Source organism: Aulonocara stuartgranti (assembly GCF_965226115.1).
Source record: "Aulonocara stuartgranti genome assembly, chromosome: 3".
Taxonomy (NCBI): domain Eukaryota; kingdom Metazoa; phylum Chordata; class Actinopteri; order Cichliformes; family Cichlidae; genus Aulonocara; species Aulonocara stuartgranti.
In genome coordinates this window covers 46,612,037-46,634,704 of record NC_138941.1, presented here as the reverse complement: position 1 = coordinate 46,634,704, position 22,668 = coordinate 46,612,037, and the positions used below count along the sequence as shown (strand labels likewise).

General features: G+C 42.3%; 1 protein-coding gene across 2 annotated transcripts in view; it reads right to left on the bottom strand.

The window, feature by feature from the left end:
• LOC309697627 (phosphatidylinositol-binding clathrin assembly protein) overlaps window positions 1-14,685 on the bottom strand; it is a 110,306-nt gene extending 95,621 nt beyond the window's left edge. For both annotated transcript variants that reach the window (XM_082519680.1, XM_082519681.1), the window contains exon 1: window positions 13,438-14,685. In XM_082519680.1, coding sequence (XP_082375806.1) covers window positions 13,438-13,567 — 130 coding nt within the window. In that variant the 5' untranslated portion in view covers window positions 13,568-14,685. The remainder of the gene's footprint in view (window positions 1-13,437) is intronic.
• Between the last annotated feature and the right edge of the window lie 7,983 nt (window positions 14,686-22,668).

Here is a 22,668-nt window from a genome sequence, read left to right as displayed (position 1 = left end):
ACGAAACTATGAAAATGTCCCACAGAACAGTTTGTCACTACTCAATATCATACAGAGTTATTTTGTCCATTGTTAATATAAATGTATTGTTTAATCCTTTTGGGTACAGGACATCTACTTGTCCATGTGCTCAGGTAACTTGTTTCCTTTTTTTTGCAACTGAATAGTCAAAAAGCTGACGATGAGTTTAATCTGGTTAGTTTCACAGCAAGAAAATGAGATGAGGGAGAAAAATGCAAAAGAAAATGAACTACAAGGGGATTTTCCTGCAATAACATGAGGTTGTGAAATACATCCTGCTAATTTAAAGCCAATTAAGGCTTTGATTAAATATTTGCCATATAACTTAATCTTAATTTAAATATTACTCTTTATAATATTTTTTTTAAAAAAGGCTTCTCCTGTGAGCACAATCGGTAATGCAAGCTCCTGTTGACTGTGCTTCAGTATCACTACCTGATTGTGCGAGTTCACTGACTGTGCAGCATGTTTGCGACAGACTCCCTTGCTCTCCCGCTTCACATCACGTGCACTCCCCTGTGCTTGGCTCGAAATGGACGTATCCAGACAGCAGTAAGCCGGTTTTCCTGGCTGCTAGTCTAAACTGAGCCTATCTCCGCTCTGCAGTCAGGGAGGGGTTTTCCCACTCTGTTTAGATAGCATTAGACGCACCTCACAATCACTTAAGAAGCAGGCCCCCCTCCCTACTTACCCACCACCAGCTACACCCAGCAGCGGGTCTAATCAGGGCTGGAATCAATGAAAAGCAAATAGCAGGAAATAAACTGGCCTTTCTGTGTCCTTTAATGTCCCCAGTCTTTCTTTTTTTCAATTCTCTGAATACTTTCTTTGATGGGGTTCAGTGGATGGAAACGAGTTGCTCCGTGTGTGTACTCTGTGTAATGAGAATACAGAAGAGTAAAGACCAGACGGGGACGGAGTGACAGGGCGACAAAGAAGGGCACGCCACGCGAGGAATTAAAATTAAACAGCAAATATACTGATCGCTAAACTCAAACTGATTTTTTCTCCCTCCCGCATGAGGAAAAATAAAGTGTATTTAGCCGACGTATTTAGAAACAGTTTCAAAGCTTCAAGCCAGACGTGCTCGCAACCTCTGCGTGCGCCGCAGTCTGTCGTTTTTTCTTCTAGAGCAAGCCCACATAGCACTGCCTCTCCACAATAAGACACTTAAGACTGGCTGTTCCTTTACAACTCACTGATTAGCACTCATTGCCTTTCATATTATTTCAACACCTGCTGAGTCACCAGCAGCTCCTGTGCACCCTGGGATGCAGCAATATAGAAAAGAGGGAGTGTTGCATTTAAAGTCTCTCCTTCATGCATGGGTCCATAGCTGACCAGGCTATCAAAAAACAGTAGACTACCATTTTGGTTCTTTGAAGCCGACATGACATCAAACCCTCTCTTATGCGTATCCTCTGACGGAGGGTCCCACTCAGCCCACTGGATTCTCTACAAAGTCCAAAACTGCAGTGAAGACCTCAACTGCTACGAGTTTTTAAACAAGATCCCAGCTTTACCACAGTTTTGAAACTCTATGAATCAAGCAACTTACTGAAATCTCAAAATATTTTCCATACTAATACTACTCTAATACTATTGTTACCTCCACCGTTGGCGTGTGTCATTCTATCTGTGAACACGTTAGCTCGAAAAGTTCTGAATGAACTTTGCATGGCCGTAGAGTTAAATCCATTAAATTTATCTTGAAGGTGAAACCTCTTTAGTTCTGCCACCTCTTTCAGGCTAAAAGTGTAAAAACAATGGTAAACAGTAACTAATTACATACATGGGCCATCTTAACAGCTTTAGCTGGTGTCTAAAAACCCTCATTAAACACACCCCTCCCTCCCTGAAATTAGTCCTAACAGAGACTCTGATAAGGCCTGAAATAATTCAGGTACTGATGATACAGAGTTCACAACCCAACTCTGTTACAGTCGGAGCAATTTATGCTCCACTTCCTGTTTGGCAAGAGGAAGGTTTGGTAAGATCCTTTGGGTTTTGACCAGAAGGCAGCAATGCTGCGCTGTTTTGAAGACACCTTATGAATTGGCTAATGATAAAAGCCTCATGCTCTGCAGGTACCTGATGATTTGATTATTTCCCGTTTCTTGAAGCTGTATTATTTGCAGCAGAGCTCCCTCAGCTCTGTTCTGTACAACTTTCCATAATTATTTTATTTAATTGTTTTGTTATTTCCAAGTTAAAAGGCCTGTTTATGCTAAAATACATCAATTTATATTAGGAAATTATATGTGTATACAGTTAGACCCATAGGTTTACAATGGTAAGATTCTCAGCCTCTGTAAACCACGGTGCATTGGAAATCAATTAAGACTTCAAGCTAACTTAAAGTCTAAAAATTAAGTTAAGGGGTTTATTAAAAGTACTGTATTATTAGTTTGTGGAATTTTAGACATTTTTATACATTAGATGCACATTTTTAGAGGGTTTTAATTTAAAATAAGTGCATTACATCTTAAAATCACACCTGTAAACATATTCCAGCACACATGAGAGAGCACTCAAGGTGACCTGCGAGCTGCTGTCTGATGTGGAGTCATAAAGTTTGAATGAGCACCAACTCGCTGGAGGCGGAAACACAAACCACATAAACCAGAGCTTAATAACTCAGCGCCCACAAGATCTTTGTTTGCCTCCTAAACAAACCTGAAGAAACAACGCTGTTGCCCAGACAAAGCGAGTCAAAGCACTGGTGTAGAGGACTGCTCTAGCGCCACATCAATTTGTCGTGTAAGCGTAACCCAGTTTTAAGGTTTGGCTAAAAATGGCTCGACACAACATGATGTAAAAGGACATGTGGGCCGGCAGCTCAGCCAGCCGGCTAAAAAATAAATAAATAACAAAATCATGTGGCATGTTGTATTAAGCTACCATAAACTTAACTGCTACTGAGCAGAAAGGCATGAAAATGGACACAATAACAGGATACGCTGACCAAGAATCTAAAAAGGCATGTAGGATGGGACAAAAGCAGGCAGGGCAGGAGGGGAAGACGGCACGAGCATACAGGCCAAATGGTCATTTTTTGGCGACCATGTACCTTCCACTCTGGCAAGCCGGGGCAACCTTTGGAACTGCTATCATAGGATAAAAGGGAGAAACTTCCAGTCAATGCTCAGGTCAGCTGCCTACAATGGCACAGACTGCACAAGCCTCCAAACATGAGTCAACACATCCATGTGGGCAGACACCCAATAAGGCGCTACGTTGTCAATCTCTGCATCCGTGTGTGGCCACAGAGCAGCTTTAGATTAGCACTGCCGCACTGTTAGAGACAGAACTAAACTCTTATCTCCAATAAAACGACCCAAGAAAACAGTCAAAAAGAGCTATAAAAAATCTAAGTAAATAAATAAATAAAAGTCTTATGTATCCTGGAACAAAATGTTTCAGTGTAATGACGCAACTCCAGCAGCAGCGCTGACCGTTAGAGACTCAGCAAACATTTATTACTGGCACTGTTTGGAGAAACCCCACAGGTTATACCCAAAAATGACTCTTAGGCCCAGAGGAGTGTGTGTGTTGGGGGGAGGTTTGTCCAGCAAAATTCATTGTTTAATTTAATTATTAACACAAGCTTAAAGTGGTCAGATGAAAATCTGAAGCAAAATGATTTTAATGCACCACTCAAAGGCTTTGTCTTGAAAGCCCCAGTATGTCACACAGCCACTTCTATTTATGCTTGCCATTAAGGCACTGGAAGCGGCTCCAGTATTCTCCTGAATGATAGGTGTCACCACGCAGACAATACCGCCACGTCAGTGCAGATGTAGAAGGAGACAAAGTCAAAAATAGAAGAAAAGACTTTGCCAAGTGCTTTCCCCCCTTCCATAAGGTCTCATGTTTTCAAATTATTGTTTAATCTGTGAATCTCTGAGCTTCTGTACTAAAATATCATTACAAACTATAGAAAGACAGGGTATTAGATGTTGCTGGAAAGTAGTTTATCCAAAAAAAAAAGCATGGCAATTTTAAGGTGCATCATAAGGGCTTCTTGACACCTCTTCTTGTCTAGGACAGGTCTTCATCACGTTTGCACTGAACCTGAAGATAATCAGACATAATATTTTTATCTCCTTACTTTTATTTCCACCAACATCTGCTAATAAGAGTTCTGTAGACCTCGAGGTCTCTGAATCACCCTACCATGGCTCAATCACCTTTTCATGTCAACCTTCAAAAACAACAATAGAGCAACAACATAGAAATAGGGCTGCCACAAACGATTATTTTGATAGTCGACTAGTCACCGATTATTTTTGCGATTAGTCGACTAATCAGATCATCATCCATTGGACGTACAGCGTACAGCTTATTGCACCAGCAGCATCTGGTCTTATATAACTATCATTAGCTTACAGCTTGAAGTGTTTGTGCTAACTAAAAATAAAGACAAGATGATAGTTTATTAATTTTTAATGAAATTTGCAGATTGTTTCGGTGAAGTTTAATAAACTCCTTGCTTTCTAAAATATAACAGGACACCGGAGTATATTATCCAGCGTCTCAAACTTCTGATGATCAGCTGGCTGCTTGAAGTTTATTTAGCTGTGCAAAAACTATAACTTTAATCTTAGCCAAACCGATTTACTCAGGAACAAATAAAATACTAAAGAAAGCCAAACAATAACATTTTAAGTTATCTAAGTGACTTATATATATGTTTAACCTGAGTAGCGAAAGACAGTGGTGGGTTTTAAAACGATTTGCCGGGAGTCCGGTGTTCTCACGGCTCTAGTTAGCCTTGCCCCCGCCTAGCTAACGAGCTAGTGGGTAACAGACGTCTCCGAAAACGTCGGAGAGCTTTTGAAAATATGTGGTGTCCTGATAAACTGAGCAGATATTTGAGGTTTACACAGCTACATTCTCGCCTGAAAATATGTTAAACGTTTATTTTGTGACCCAGAAAGAATAATAAGAGTAAAGTTAAAACTAACTAGCTGCCGCCATTGTTGACAACTGCGCTGGGCTGCGCTATGAATTCTGGGACACAGCTTCTTCTTCTTCGGGGTTTAACGGCAGCTGGCATCCTTGTACATGCAGTGCTGCCATCTTCTGTTTCAGTCCGTTATTACACCCTTAAATCCTACTACTCATTCCTGCGTCCTTTGTGATCTTACAAAGCTTCAAACGATGCGTCGACTATTAAATTAGTCGTCGACGATTTTAATAGTCGACATAATCGTGACTAGTCGACTAATCGTGGCAGCCCTACATAGAAAACAGGTAGATGATCCAGAGGTGGTTCACTGTCTGGGCATGAGATCAGAGCTAGAGCAGGCAGGACTGCCATTTCATGCACACCTTCACATGAGTGACTGATGTCAGGGTGTGAGAGTTCTGGAGACCCCCCACCACCAACATCCATTAAAGTAAATAAATCGCAAACACACAAAGTAGTTCCCCCACTCTATTTTTTTAATTTATTTACAGTTGCTGGATGTTCCATCACCTTAACCGGGGACAAACACCCAACTGCATAAACAAAGGTTGTAAAAACCGCAGAGCTATTGAGTTGACGGTCAATTTCGCCATCCAACTTCCCCAGTCAACTAAAGTCCATTTAACACATGCCAGTTGGCTGGTTTGCTGCCATGACAACAGAGCAGTAGTGAACGGGAAACTAGACTTCAGTTTAAATGTCACAACTTCTTCCTGACAGCTATAAGATTGCAAAACAATCTCAATGATGAGAAAAAGAGGTGGGGGGAAAAAGCAACCTCCCGAGTGTGGAAGTCTGCTTAGAGAGGCCGGATTCAACAAACAGCATCTCTCAACTTGACAACATGCAAACTGCAAGCAGGTGTGCCAGGGGAAACAGACACTTTCCCAACACGCTCTGACCCTCCCTCACTGATTTTTATGACAATAATCTCCACAAATAGAAGAGCCTTTTCAGCCCTGATGGGGAAGAGCTCGTCATTTTTGCCGCTGACTCACACGCCGGGGTTAATTGAGGTGGACAGTCCCAATCATGACACTAAATGGCTTTAAAACGGCACTTATTTTCGCCGGTGGCGCGTGAATGTCACGGCTTCGCGGCAGCCCTCATGAACCCCTTACGCGCCCGCCGCTGGCAGCTCCGAAAGGCATCTGCCAGGGTTATTCGGTTATTGGGTCTAGATGCAAATACGCCTGTGAGATCATTCACAGCTTGCTGTCAGACAGTCACAGCTGCTTGCGGTGAATTTGTGCCAAGAGGAGAGCAATAGAAAATGATGGTGGTGTGTTTGTGTGCATGCAGAAGTAAGGGGCTCTGACTGTGTCAGAAATAGAGATGCTGAAAGAAAGAAAAAAAAAACTAAAACTAAAACTAAAACTCAGCAGCAGCACAGTCTAACCTGTGCTTTGGTGTCCAGGTTGTCCTCTGACCACAGATAAGCGGCTCTGTAGGCAAACAATTCCCTAATTTATGGAAATGTTAGCTGCTGGACCAGTTCAGACTGGTAGCAACTGTCTCTAGATTCTGACATAACCTGCATTTTACCTCTGCCTCCTGAATGCATCGTTAATACAAACTGACATTAGATTAGCACCCTGCTGCAGAAAATGTCAGTTATTTAATAACTCTCCAAGGTCCAAGATCTTCAGACTTTGTAAATGTAGCAAGGTCATTCAATATTTAAAAAAATAAATAAATATTGGTTTCTACCAATGCTACCCCTCAGCCTCATAGTATAGTCTCCTATGACATCAATTTAAAAATCTTAGGCAACTTCTTCAGTTATTGCATTTACAAGATATTCAGGAAACATGACCTTTGACACTGACCTTGAGGTCAAGAGCACGGATATTTGAACTTATCCGAGACTTTCACTAGATTTAACTATCAAATCATTGGTGACATCCTTTTCAAGCTATCGTTTTATTTTTAGAAAATCTGACCTCCGATACCACAGATATTTTGATATAGGAAGCAGTCCATTTACCACTTCCTCAAATTAGATAAGGTTGGGTTAAATCTTGGTCTTTAGCTTTTCCATCATATTTGAGCCCTTAAAACCTCCTGAGTACAGGTGAGAGTGACGCATCTGTTTACTTAAGAAAAAAAAAAAAAAAGGACAAAAGAAACAAAACTGAGAAGATGCTTTTTTGGGGTAACCATTCAAGAATAATATCACCATGTTGAGTAGGCAGCCTATCAAAACGAGATTTGATTCCAGTTCCATCATCTAGGGGTGGCTGATCTGATGGTTGCAGTAAGCTTAAACAAAGCTGAAATGTATCTTTCATTTCTAAGATATCATGCAGATAGGTCATGTATTAAGGTAGATACGAGAGATTAAAAACAGGCATCTTATTTTTTTTTTTTTCCACAGAATGAGCCAGCAGTCTTTAGACAAGTAAACTTCACTACAGATTCTCATTAGCTTTAAAGACCTGCATGAAACTTTAGTACCCAAACGGCTATGGCACTGGAGTGCAACCATAAACTAAAGCCCCAGTAATAAACACAGACTGCATCAGTGAGGCCTGGCTAAGCATCACAGAGCCTGGGTTATTTGTGTAACCACCACGGATAACAAAAGCAGATTAAAACTTCCAGTTGAAATTATGACACAAATTTCATTTTAAGCTTGTTTGATTTCAGCGTGAATCCAAATGTCCGGATCATAGTTACACTCCTAAACCAATACATAATCATGCAATGTAAGACTTGTCGGGTGTTCTCCTCGCAAATTACACTGTTTAGGAGGTTTGTTTGGCGATATTTCAATTCAGCGTACCCAAGAGTCCCATTACCGACACATTTTGTTGGCAGTGTGGGGAGAATCTGTTCAGAACTAAAAATAATGTAAAGTTTCAAACAGTGTTTCTGTTTCTGTCTGTTTTAGACACGTTACTTCAGTCTCCTGCCACCAGGCCTTCAGCTGACAGCGAAGCACTGCTCAACACAGCCGACGTATTATCTATCGCTGCTGCTGACATTTCCCAGTACAGCGGGAACCAAAAATAGTGCGTCTATATTACTGTATTATAAAGACTTAGTAAGTTATAAACATCCATCAATCTATCCATAAATCTTCCGTCTGCCTCCAGACTTTCCAATGTATGCCCCAACCTCTGAGCCTATGACAGATGAGAGAGGCTCCAGGCACACCAGCTCACCTCTTGGACTCTACTAGAGTAGCTTTGCATGACTGATAGTTCAGAATAATCCTTATTTGTGTTATAATAAGGCTGTTTTAGTTTGCCTTTTAAAAAAGCCATCTTCCCTTTCCCCCAACACCATTAATGATGACCTTTGACACCTCAGCACATACGAACAACATAGACCACCAAGACGCGGTTTGACAGCCATTAGAATAGTTTGCAGGTATTTCCAAGGGTTGATGAATAGGCAGAGACCACCCTCATTAACTACTCAGGCAAACACAGTCATTCTTTTCTATAAACAGGCCTGCCTTCTTGGTCACCATACAGAGCCATACAGAGGGTCTGAAATCAAGCATTTAACACAGGTTGTTGGCTCACAGTTGGCTCACAGTGATATAAGCTGACCTCTGTATTTAAATCTATGTTTGATCTGAGCCTCCCTTGCTGTAACAGTATAACAAGGGAAAGCATAACAGCATGAATGGGGCTCACCTACAGGCAGACAATCCAGTATTTACTGCTTTACTGGATAGTTGAATAAGCTGGCTGACTAGTTGACTGAGTAGTGATCGAATACACTCCCTGCCAGCCTCACATTCTTGCTAACAGACTCACAAATTGACTACCTGCCAGACTGAATGACAAACAGATAGCCTGCCTTTTATTCCTGCCTGCTGGCTGCCCTTCCTTCATACCAGCAACACAATGAAGTTAACAGCCTGACAACACTGCATGTTATCTTCGTGTTAAAATCATCAGAAGGACAAATACCATGCAATGCACTGCTCACTGATTGCCCCTTCCCCCAACGGCACCGAGGTTGTTGCTCTCACAAAGAAATCAATATCTATAATGATTAAGCTTGACGTGGCATATTGGCTATTAAAGTCCGGCCAGGTTCACAAAGGAACAGAGACAATGCATGTCTTTTTCCTCTAACGTCAGCAGCTGAGTCTTGTGAGCGAGGAGGAGGCGGAGTTGACGGATGCGAGGCAGCTGAGCTGAAACATCAATCAAATATGTGCATCCCACAGCCGACAAAGGCAGTTCCCAGAAACAGATCTTCAGCACATTTAGTCTCAGCAATGTCTAAGACGGCGCTGCACATATGCACACGTGTGACTCAGTTTTATTTTTATTCCATTTATTCATTTTTTTGCTCTTTTATGATGGCACATTTGCATCACAGCCACCTTCGACATGACTCAGGTTTAATTTGAGGGATGCCACTGACAATGAAATATGGTCATTCACTCTTTATGACCAAGATAGGACATAAGGTGACAATCAGGAATCAATTACTAATCTAAAAGGCGATGGGAGTACAATGTGCTCTGCGCTGCTGCACCTGAAAGTGTCTGAGGGGATTTCCCAACAAATAAAGGCCATCAAAGCTGCCATATCAAGAAATGTCATGTTTCTCCCATGATCTGTGAGGCATTTGAGTGATTTATGCTCTCCTTGAAAACAAGATAACCACAATGCATCCTTCTGGGACCTCGGGACTTCTATCACTTGCTGTGTTATCTCTGTCTACGACTCTTCTTGAAGTCCGTACTAAAGGAACTGGCTACAAGAGCTGTGTATCGGCGCCAGACCCCAAAACACCAGAAGCCTTTGATTGAAGTAATGTATTGGCTGATTAGAGCTTCACAAATAAGAACAGGTGCTGGCATGATTAGTCAGCTGACAAAAATGTTAACACTAACCATTTAGACGGTTACTGTTTAAACTTTGACAAGCAGAAAAGCCAAATGGCATCTCAATTTAACCCTATGATGTCCAAGCCCTGAATTGGATTCCTAGTTTTTCCACTTCCTTGTACATTCCCCCACTTCCCTCCAAACAGTTTCAGCAATCTCCCTCCGAGAATTTAACGACATTTGCGCATCATACTGATGCTATGATTATTACCTTTGTATTGATTGTTATTCTCTCCCTGATACATTTAAAAACTACAAAAAAAAAAAGCAGAAATGCACATGAGGAATCGACTGTGCTGAACAGCCCACTCACAATAGTGGTGAGCTGCATAGAGCAGACCAGTAGTTACATTTCTAGGGAGGTGCACATCAGATTATCATAATTATAAATGTCTGAGGTGAGAAACTGCAAAACAAATGGAAATGTACTGAGGATTGTGCACTCGCACCAAGCTATGTCAGGGTGTAATGGGTTCATTGATCCACCTTTGCACCTACAGAGAAAATGTGTTTTTCTACTGCTTTTTCTCTACAATCTAACAGATAAAAGTTGTATTTACATAACACCAAATCACAAAGACACTCAAATAAAACAGAGTAAACCCCAACATTTTGGTGACCACGGGAAGGTAAAACTCCCTTTTAATAGGAAGAACCTTACACCAGAAGTAGGCTTAAGGACGGGCAATCATCTGCCCTGACTGGTTGGGGCTTTTATCATTTTGGGTGGCTACGTTTCTCTCTTAGTATATTAGGTGTATATAGTTGTTTTTGGTTAGAACAGCAAAGAGGCTTAAGCCAATTACTCTCCAGTTTAAATGGTCAGCTGCCGACTCTGAACCTAAGTCCAACCACCTTGGGTTTTGTATCCAAACCTAGCTTACGAAACTCAATTACATGTGACCCAACAGTTTAACCTGACCTTCAACACATTGGGTGTGGTGTCCAACCCTAACCAACAATGGCATTTAAAGCTAACCCAACAGCTTGACCTAACCCTAACTTCTTGTTTTAAGTGTCTATCTATAACCAATGTTGGGTGTAGTGCCTAACTCAAACACCACCTCATTTCAAACTGACCTTGCCCCGACCCTGACAGATCTATGGTTTTAAGCTCTTAAATGCTGTTTAGGGAGCTCAAGAAGGCTGAAATATTCTAACATGATTAAACAAATAAACAAACTATCAAAGCTTTTCATTAAAAAGGCATTTGGTGGTTCTCCAGAACAGACGGGAAGTGATTATAGTTAAGATAGCTAAGGAATTCTTGCTATCATAGGGAAACAGTTAACTTTTTTTTTTTTTTTTTTTTTTTTAATTCCTATTTGATAGATTTCACCCATTTTCAAGCAATAAAACTCAAACATCCAGGTCTAAGGTCCTGAAATGTGACAATTCTATGGTTTGTTTGGCATTTTGGGTTCGGGACACACCAACTGTGAAAATCTTGGCCAACATCAACATGGACCTTATTTTTATTTGTTTTCTTATTTGTTACCCTCCCTGGAAACAAAAGCTATTCTTCACGAAAGTACATGGTGTGTTTGAAATTCTTCCAGCAATGTTCCACACAGAACATTTAACTAGTAGAGAAACAGACCGATATCAGTCTACGATTGAATGGGGTCAAGTTGGTATTCATATATTCTGCCAAGCAAAATGTGTTTGATGCCTTAGCTGAACCTATTTCAGGAGGGAAGTGAGATGGGTCGTCTTGTTAGTAGAGTAGTATTCCCAGAGTATTTTAGTTTATTTATTTGGATTTATTGAATAAAATATTGATATTTGGTGTCTCTCTATCAATTCAATATTGAGACACTGTGCTGAATCGATTTTCCACCCATTCCTAGAGTTATGCCCACAATTTATGCGACAAAGAAAGCTATCAGCCACTGACATCAGTAAACTGTGCTTGATGATGAGCTGATATCATTTAACAGTTATCTGATGTATGAGTGTATCCCCATCTTTGATAGTAAAACTTAGCATCTCTGAGTTTTAAGAACTCATTTTACACAGAACTGTAGACGAGAGCCTACTTGTCCAATCTTTCAGGACTGATCTATTATTTTTGGCGACAGAAAGACGAGAGAAGCTGTGAATTTTTTTTTTTTCTTCACAGCTTTGTACTCGCCTAACCTAACAGAGAGTGCCAGGTCTAATCTATTTAAGGTTCCAGTCAGAGTCGACTTCAAACTAAGCAGCATATTGTCTCAGAAGTCACCGGCGTGGGTGAATTTTATAAAAAAGGATGGCCAAAAAGTCGAGAGTAAACTTTTCAACACCTTCCAGAGTGACACATCATCTAAAACAGTGAGCTGGCTTGATGTTCAGATGTTCTCCCAACTGTAGTTTGAATGCCTGAGAGACTGACTGAACAAATCAGGAATGACACATTTCAAAAAACAGCAGGGACATCTAGAGACCGCTTCACCTGCTGGTTGTGATGCCTCCTCTCCATTCCTGAGGACATGAACCCAATGAAAGTTACACCTCAGTCGCTTCTTTGCTGCAGTCACCAGGAAACATATGCACACAGTTCTGTGCTTTGCAAATCACATGAATATAGCACAGCTTTGCATGACCGACCATTCAAAATAAATGCTGAAATAAGCTGTTCTACTTCCCCTCCCTTTAAACGCCAACTTTCCTCTGATTGGCTGCTTCTCACAAACAGAAGGTTTGATCCACAGTCAGTAAAAAAGACCAATGTAGCCACTTTGAAGTCACCCAGTGGTGTTCAACTTGCAAGTTTCAAGCCTCAATGTTGGCGTTTTGGTTACTGCCATCATAATTATAAAGGCACCAACAGCACAAATGGGTTCAAACAACCCACTTCAGTGATTTTATTTTGTGGCAGTGAGGCTGAGCATACACCTTTGAGGGGTACGACTTAAGGGGTCCACTATGCTCGCCCTTGCGACCAGCGGGACATGGCATAAGTGGCATCACATCTGCTGGCACAAGCCACGTTTTGGCATCGTTTTAGCCAGTTGTGCACCTCTCCATTTTTGTAACCTTGAAAGTTTTGCTCTATAGAAGAGCTATATGGCAAGCATAAGTGCACTTGGTTGTCTATTAATCTCACTGTCACTGTGTGATGTAACTAGTGGCCTTTAAGAGCGTGAAAACTCTCCATGGTCCCTGGCAAATATGTAAACCACAACACTATTTATTTTTACTGTAAAGTTGGATATTTTAACATGGGGGTCTATGAAGCCAGCATCAAGTGCCCATTGCAGCAAATGCAGCTTGTAGGGCTTCCGATTGGTGGAGGGTGGGGCAGGAGGTGCTCATTCCAGAGAAGCCCATATTAGGGATAGTATCTCTCAGTGATGTCATAGAGAGCCAAGAGTAGAAAAAAAATGAGGGTTTCAACCTCTGCCAAGCCTGGGATTTTGACTTGAAACGTTCTGGATCTTTAATAGGATCACCAGCCATTACAGCCATACACATATGTGACAGAAAACCATTTGCTGTCTAATCTAGCTGATTGGACTGGACTGTCCAACCACAGCCAGGTTACAGTGAAGAAGAGGACAGATACAAGGGGAGGGGAATGATGTGTGGAGGGGGGTCTACTCACAGTCAAGGTGCTTCTTCTTCGGTCCGCTCACTTCATGCGTGGTGGCTTTGCACACAGCCTTGCTGATAGCCGACCCGGTCATGCTGTGCTGAGCTGCTGTGATCCGATCCGTGATAGATTGGCCCGACATCGCACCGACTTTTTTTCTTTCCCCCCCTTCAATCAGCGAAAATAGTACAATAACGATCCGATCAATGGATCAACTCAACGTGACTTCACTGTCAAGTGGAGGTAACAGAGAGCAGGGATCACACACCCTCAGACACACACTGTCTTCCACACAACCTGTGCAGCAATGTCTGCTCACGACAGGTACAAGAACAATCTGTTTAACTACAATCTGAATTTAAAAATGAAACAAAAAAATGTTTGGCAACTGTTTGTTCCGTCTATCTATTTATGCAGTAAACACAACACGAGCCAGTCTGTGTTAGCTAATGTTTCCGTTGCAGTACTCGAACCAAGAGAGAGTCCCACTGTGGAATCCGCAAACACTTGAAATTACTTTCTGGCCACAAATAAACATAGCTAACTGGCTGCTTTGTAACCCGGAGTCACCAAAAAGTCGAGTCCAACTCGGGCAGGGCAGAGGGGGAAAGTAATCCTGGTGAAATCACAGCTTGGAAAACAGTTTTTAAAAAAAAAATAGAGTTCCTCTTCCACGTCAACTTGTTAGCTTGGACCGCAGCTCAGCTATCACTGGTCGCTTGGCGAAGCGTGCGTTAAATCGTCCCTTGGGCGTAAAAAGTCTCTCAGACAGGAGCAGCGCATTGTTTGAAGTTTACAGGAGGACGGTGTGACACTGACAGCCGGGACAGTTGCAGTTTCCCACGGTGAGAGGAGACGCGAGGAGCGGCGGTGGGGGTTAGCCGAGATGCTAGCAGGGTTAGCTAAAGCCAACCAGCCAGGCGGGCGGGTAGAGAGAAAGCGGGTTCCTGTGGTCTGTGACCGGGGAACCGAGCCGGCGGAGCCGCTGAGTTTAAAAAAAGAAAGAAACAAAAAAAACCTCCCTGACAGCTCCCTTAGCTCGCCTGTTTCCCTTCACGGTCCTCGGGCTCAGTTTGGTGCTTCCCTCCGTCTGCCGTCACCACATTACTGGCTCCCGTTGTTCTTTTTTTATTTTTCTTACCGACAGTTCGGTCCGGTGCCGCCGTATGGAAAGTCTCGCCAGTGGTTTCTCTTTGCGCACTCACTGACTGAATGCTCGCTCCTGTGCTGGACAAAATGGCAGCGTAAAAAATCAGCTGATCTCACAACTGTGCTGCGTTCACGCATCCCCTCCTTTGGCTGGGAATCCGCATACCTACAATCCCACCTCGTTCTCGAGCGGTGGCTCGTGACGTCCAGGTTCTTCGCACAGATCTCATTTAAAGTGTTCAAGTTAAAACGCATGTTTACATGAAGAATGATAGTGCAGTAAACAGTTTCCCTGGATAGTCAAAGGAGCTTGCAAAGAAAAGCGTCTGGACTTCTTTAAGTTACTTGAAGACGTTTCACCTCTCATCCGAGAAGCTTCTTCAGTTCTGAGGTCAAATGGTGGAGAGTCCCAGATATAAACCTAGTGGGAGTATCCCCCCACAGAGGGACAAAAGGACCCCCTGATGATCCTCTAATCCCCTGAGCCAGACACTTTTCTTTGCAAGCTCCTTTGACTACGATGACCTGGATGACTGAGAACCTTCACAGACATATTTCCCTGGATAGTTTCCCCCTTGATAACAGATGGGTGGTTATAAATAAAGGAGTTTTTTTGTCTTAAATACCTCATTTATTTAGGGGAAAGGTGTCCCAAAAATAGGCAGCTCTAGAAAACACTAGAAGCCTAGAAGCACATTACATAATGCAACTGTTGTATTTGGTCATAAACTGATATGTTTGCAACACTCAGCGTTGTGACAGCATTGCTCTGTGTTCACAAATTAACCACACAAGCACTTTTTTTAAAAAACGTTATAGAAAAAATAATGTCACAGTGAGACTTTATGAAATGTAACCTCAATCACATCATAAATGTAACAAATTCACAAAATTATTTTTTTAACATTGCTGCAACGGGACCTGTTTTATGTTACTTTAATGTCATTTGAAATACTAAGTACGATTACTGCCATGCTGCCAGAGGCGAGGCTGCCGGACACAGGCGCCACCGGGCCCTCTGACCACCACCAGTAGGCAAACATGGGGTTAGTATCTTGCCCAAGGATACTCATTCTGTAAAGTAGACCTCAGCTAACTGGAGTTACTAGATCCATGATGCGTCCCTCCATGACGCATCATGGATCTAATCTGAATATGTGTCTAATACTGTGCAATACAGACCATCAACCACCTTCATCAGCTACAAGCTAAATGTCCATGTGATACATATACATAAAACACATCTGAAGAATCAGTCATTGAGGTGGACAGTTAGTGGATTTAACTTGGTAACCGGGCTTGCTAAAATGAGTTGATAGCTTAGCACCACTAGCTTTTGTCCAAACCTCTGGTTACTCCTGAGTCCAAGATAAAAAATGAATAAATAAATAAATAAATAAACTGATATTGTCCAGAAACCAGTAACTGATATTACAGTGGCTAGTTCCATCTTTTATATACAGTCTGTGGTCATTCTGTACATTGACATTAAAATTACTCAAAGCCAAACCAAGCCTACTGTGACTAAGTCTATTAATATCCATAATTAATTTAGAAAATCAGGTTATTATCTCAAAATGTTGATTCAGGTAGTTCAAAAAATATTGATTTACAAGCTGAACCTACTGAGGGGGAAAAAACCCTTTAAAATAAATTAAAATTTAGAGTTATTATTGAGAATATAACTGTGAATTAAAAAAATAACTAAAAGAAAGAGGAAACGACTTGAAATGTCGACTGATTAAGTTAAAACTGAAAGAAAATGATTTGTAACTAATAAGTCGAAAAATAAATGGAACTTGAGATTCTGCGATAACAACTCTAGTTTCTTTGTTTGTTTGTTTTGTTCGGCGAATGCAAGCCTCCATAAAAAAGGAGTTTAGTGACTTTTTTTTGTCTTGCTCATCAATGAAGGCTCGCTGAAGAGTTGCTATATTCCCCACAGTTCCTGAACGCCTCCGAAACCTATTGGCCAGGAACCAAAGGAGTGTGTGAAGCCTTTAAGGTATCACGCTTTAAATTGTAGCGGAATGTGTGCGAGAAAAACACGAAGCGTGACGTGTTTCTGCACTTTGGAGGCTTTTCTGCTGCACAGCAACAACAAACTGTCCCGGCGTTTCTCTGTTAAAACACTATTATGCAAATTTAATCCAAATTTAAGGTGGTATTAAGTGATTCCTCAGACGCCGTGTCCTTGTTTGACTCCACACTATATGGAACACGGTGTACTGAAAGATCAGTGGGAACCGCGCTTGCTGCACAGCGCACCGCCCGGTGGGTAACGCACCGGATCTGAGAGCTGAATAAATCAAATATCCGGAGGCAGCTGACTGCGTTTCTCACGGAGCAGCTCGGAGGATGCAATCAGATGCAATGCTGCTGTTTCCTCTAAGCTTCAAGTGGTTCACGCTCATTACAGCTGCTTGCATGTAAGCAGCCTGTCACAATGCAATAATCCCGGGCTGAGGAGAGTGCATAAGGACGGGAGATGTGAGACATGCAGAGGGGCTCTGTTTCTTTTGAGCTTCACAGAACCAGTAGTGCTTTGCAGTATTTGTCACTCAGGTGGGAAATACTGCAAACTGACCCCAGCAGCAGCAGCAGCAGCAGAGGGTGACTACATGGGAACAGTGGTGGGTTTCACCTCAACTTGCTTCCCTTCTCCTCTCCTGCCCATTACAGATGTGTGTGTATGAGAGAAAGAGAAAGAAACCCTCCAAGCTGTTGATGACTCCTGTCCACACAGAGACAGCCAGAGGAATTGAATGTGAAACAGAAGCTGAAACTGTGTTCCACGTACGAGTAGCTGTCAGCCTGACTTTGCTCATCTGGGTGGGAAAAATGTGCATGCTGAGGAGGAAATCAGATATGAAGCCACTGTAAATGGAAGTGGTTAGAGCTGCGTGCACACACCCCTTCCAAATATGGTTCAGTTCACAGGTTCACATGGCCTGTGTCAGACAGCAGAAGGGAGCCGGGGAAAAACAGCCTGTCTCGTGTGGCCTAACAGCTGAGAAACAGCACAGGATCGGCTTTTTGTGATTTTTAATAGATGGTTTGTTTTTTATGCTCTTGCAGCAGTTGCAGTGTTGAGCGATAAAAAAAGATCAGATAATGTACAGAAGAGGGGAAAAAATGAAGGATGTGCAGCAGCGCAGAGACCGGCAGCAGACATTTTCACCCATGCCTAGGAAGAGTGCAAATGTGCAGATTCTCCACCTGATGTGCGTGTAATTGAAAGCAGCACCTGGGGGGGTTCTGAGGTGAAGCCGGGGTGAACTGTGCAAACCGCAAAATCAAACCCACGCTCTCTCTTTGAGAGACAGCCGCCGATTCGCCGTGCCGCCCTCGTACCCCGGTCTCATCTCCCTCCTGACTCGGAGTGCAGCGTTGCCATCTGCAGGCAGAAGGCCTGAACTCCCTATTTCCATGGCAACTGCATGTGTGGATGCAGGGTGTCCCCCTGTAGCCCCTGGCAACAAGCTCTCAACCCGCTATCAGCAGCTGTCAATCAGGGGCCGAGCCAATGCTTTGCCCCAAGGCCAACGTGCTCGGAGAGATGGGAGTAAATCCATTACGGGGCAGCAGGGAGGGGACCGCCCTGTCAGAGACAAAGACGGACAGCAGAGCACCCCGAGGTGCTCGCGCTTCATGTGCGATGTGTAAATGGGCTACGGCGTGTCAGGTGGCATGGTTTTCAGTGTGATTACCATGCCTGGGATCGATGGCGTGCCTCGGCTTCAGGCGGGGTGTGATGCATAACAGCTCTTAGGTGACTTGACCTTTACGCTTCAGTAACTGAGGCGTGTGCACGAGCAAATAGCTTCCTCCAAAGTAGATGATGAGACCAGACAGACAAGACGAGGTACCTCGCAGCACTGAAAGCATTTTAAATGCATGATTTTTGTAAATTTTTATTATAAAATGCAGATTTTTTCTTAAATGAATACAAACTCTTACAAGAACATAAAAGGTTGCAAAATGCAAAAAGTGCAGATCATTACTTTAGAAGCGATGATGGTTATTTCAGTTGAGCCGCCATGTCCCAGGACCTCTGTAGCGACTGACGCATCCAATCAGAGTTGAGCTTTATGCTGGCTGTTAAATTCTTGGGTCCTGAAAAGAACCACGAGGGAAAAAAATCCCAATCCAAATAGATATTTATTCACTAACAGGCAGTGGTCCCTTTGAGGTTTCCCACTGACATGTGCACATTACTATATTTGGGGTGGGTCGAACTCAGAGGTAGAGCAGTTCATCTATTAATCGAACCGTTCGAGGTTCAATCCCTGCATGCCAAAGTATCCTTGGGCAAGATATTGAACCCCAAGTGGTTCTCTGATGTGTTCATTGGATTGTGACTGTTATACAGAAAGCGATTAAGCTTTGAGCAAACTGCTTGTTTGAATGTACAAAGCTCTTTGAGTGTTCGAGTAGAAAAGTGCCATATAAGGCTCTGACTGGATGAAATCGTATGCAAAGAAAGTGCTGCACCGAAAACCTCTTACCGATTTCTTTGGTTGCCCGTAGTTTGCCATGTTTGTTTGCAAAAACTCGCTAACTGCTACCTGAGCGGTAATAAAACTGTGACGCAACCTGGAAAATGGAGAAACTTCACCTTCAAAGTAAAATTTATGCCTTCGCGCCGCTGCCAACCTGATTCAAAGGGTGCTAGTGTCTAGGTCTGTGTGGCTCGGTCCTTATTCACTACTTCCTGCAATGCCACCATAATTGTCACACGTCCAAAGTGGCGGACAAGTTAACATCACGTGGTTAGTGGTCACTTTACTCCAAACCCTGAATACAGCAATGCAGGTGTTGTTTGAGGTAGGTTAGCTGATTAGACCAGACCTGCACAGGTTGGGAACAAGTATGGTTAACAGGTGAGACTAAGAAGACAATTACAAAGAATGCTCAATATCTCTTCCTGTTAAAATGGAGTTCTTCCTTCCCACGGTTTCTAAGTGCATCTTCGGCCATGTCCACGCTAATACATTTTTGTTTGAAAACGCATCTTTTTCTCTCCGTTTTGGCCTTCTGTCCACATTGAGACGGTGTTTTTGGTCAAGATAATGCTCTCCAAAGTTGATAAAATTGAAAATGCCGCTTTTAAATAGTACAGAAGCCTGCCCATAATTTTTCACTGCAAGGAACCGAGGAATTCTGACAAAGCTGATCATTTGACTTAGTTCAATAAAGGCAAGAAACTGGTTTCAGGTTACAGAGGTGATGACCTGGGTTCTGTTTCATAGTAGTAAACTGCTTATAAGGAAAAAACACTAAAATAAACATGCAGTGGCATCCACACAGCAGACAGTTGCTTCCTGTGAGGTTCATATTCTGCTCAGCATCATTCTTTTGCCATGATGGAGCTCTCTGACCTCCTAAAGAGCAGTTTTTATACCAGAAACTACAAACACGGCTGCAACTCAGGGGTCTCTAGGACTCCCTGGGTCTGTGCTCAGCACGCCCGTTTGTTAATCCATCCCTAATTATAATGTACGCACTCAACTTTGGCTCCAAGGGCTACATCTCCTTCTTGTGGTTTCTCCGTAATCATCATTTTTTTTTCCCCTCTGGATTTTTTTTCTCCACCCGCAATCATTTTTCCCTACAATGGGCTGCTATAATAAATGATAATCAATTTTGCATTTTCTAGTAGGGCATAAGCCTTCCATCTGTTCCCTTGTCTCGATTCACTGTGGGTAGGGTGGGTATCAAATCAATCACACTTTGTTTATGTTGCACCTTTTTTTCAGATTTAGAAGCCCTCCGGTGAGGGCTTCTAATGTGATTGCACGTCTACGAGTTAATAGTGTGTGAGTATTAGATAATGAAGTTGTGGCCACGAGTTAGTAAGGTGTGAGAATTTTAGTTTAAAATATCAAATCTCTGTCTGTCTGTTTGCCTGCAAACTCCTACACAGACAGGAACCAAACCTGGCACACACAGGGACTGACAGGGACTAGAAAGAGAGAGCAGATTTCTCCTGTTTTGGCTTCCCTTCATTGGCTTCCTGTTAAATCCAGAATTGAATTGACTATGTGCACGTTAGCATATGCTACTTCCGGTGCGGAAACTCCTGTGGGGAGCTTTGTTTCCGGTGTCCTATTCGCGCCTGGTTTACGGTCCAAAACAAGTTAAGCAAATGAATGAATCAAGTGGCGATTTACATTTCTATAGATGTCTTGGGCATTTACCCAATATATTTGTAAATGATGTTCATCGACTTGTCAATATTTTTCCCCGCGCCTCAGAGCAAAAGAGAAAAGGATTCAAATGTTATATTTCTCAGCTGTCCCTCGTTTATCGCCGGTGTTATGTTCTAAAAAATAACCAGCGATAGGTGAAATCAAGTAGCCAAATTTATTTTTTGACGGTGCAAAACGTTTGGTGGACATCGTGGACATACAGTACTGCACTTCAGAGTCACACTGCTAGCGATTGATGCAGCGATTCTGTACTGTACAGGAGAGACGTCACGGAGGAGATCGTCTGCAGCGATCAGGACGCAGGACACAATGTGACGTAAAAATAAGCATGCAAACTTGCACTAAACAATCCGTGAAACAGCGAGGTGAAAGGTGAACCGCGTTATAGCGAGGGACCACTGTAATTTTGAAGGTAAGTCACAACATACCCTTCGTACATACTAATGTATAGAAACCGTTACCAGCAATCATTCATTTTGTGTGTGGCTTTTTTCACAGTTTGTTAACATGTTGTGTAGGTGTGTACTTGACTAGCTGATCTCGACATAACGGGGAAACATCTGGTTTGACTATTCTTCAGCTGTAGTTTGAATGCTGAACATTTGCCTGTTTAAATCATGAGACCAGTCACTATACAGAGATGTGCTTCTGAATGTGGACGATGTGTCTTCTGCTGCAGTAATGCAGTTCTGCTTGTGTTGAGTGATGTAAACAACTGATCGATCTAAACTCTTTAAATGTCAAAATTGATCATTAGATTTTTTTATGACACACAGTGGTGAGTGTTCCCACCTTCTGCTCTTTGTAACTTAACGCGATCTTTCCGTTTTCGAGTTTTGGACATGATTTTGGAGTATATCTTCGCAGTAGCGATTGACCGCAAAGTAAAGCTACCGGAAATGCACAACCCCACATCCGGTCTCAAACCAGGAAGTTAGCATTGTCTCGTGCATAGTCAATTCAAAATCCTGCTCCTCACATACAAGGTCTTAAATAATCAGGCTTCATCTTATCTTAATGACCTTGTAGTACCATATCACTAGTGATGGGCAGATGAAGCTTCATGAAGCACTGAAGCTTTTCATCCAATTGGTTCATCCCAGCGCAAAGCTTCTTGAAGCTTCATTTGCTCTAGTAGGACACCTACTGGACGTAAAAATATTAGTTGGCATGAATTTGAAGAGTGTGGCCTTTTGCACACAGCCTGTAAATGTCAACAACAAAAGGAGTGTGTAAAACATGTATATTGTAGTGATGGCAGTATACTGTGTATATTTATACTGGCGGTATGGAAAATGATCATTTACTGTGAGGTGAGGTGTGGTTGGGGTGTGGACAGTAGTTGTGCTTTTGTAACGTTCACATTTTATTCTGTAAAAAATAAATTTTCACTGCTTTTATGGCCTTTTTAGTGGGGAGAACATAGCTAGGATTTAATGATTTAACAAATCTTTTGAATCCTTTGTCCTCCACAATGCTAAATGGCTGGGAGTCCTCAATCACCATGCTGACCAGGTCTTCATCTATTTGAGATTGTTCTCCTGAGGAAAGACAATAAAGACAAAGCACAAATAGAAATATCACACACGTAACTTATAACAGTTGTATAATATTGTTATATTCCACCAGTGTGTGAATGTGAGAGTGAATGAATAGTGGCATTGTAAAGTTGTTTGGGTGCCTTGAAAAGCGCTATATAAATCCAATCCATTATTATTATTATTGTTATATCATTTAGTAACATTACTGCATGCTATATTATCATTGCATTTGATGGCTCACCTGGTCTTGCTCCACAATCGGTGTTCCTCTTATTCTCATGCAAAGCTCTGTAGTGCCTAAGCATGGATGAGGTGTTGTTGTCATATCCCAGCTCCCTGGC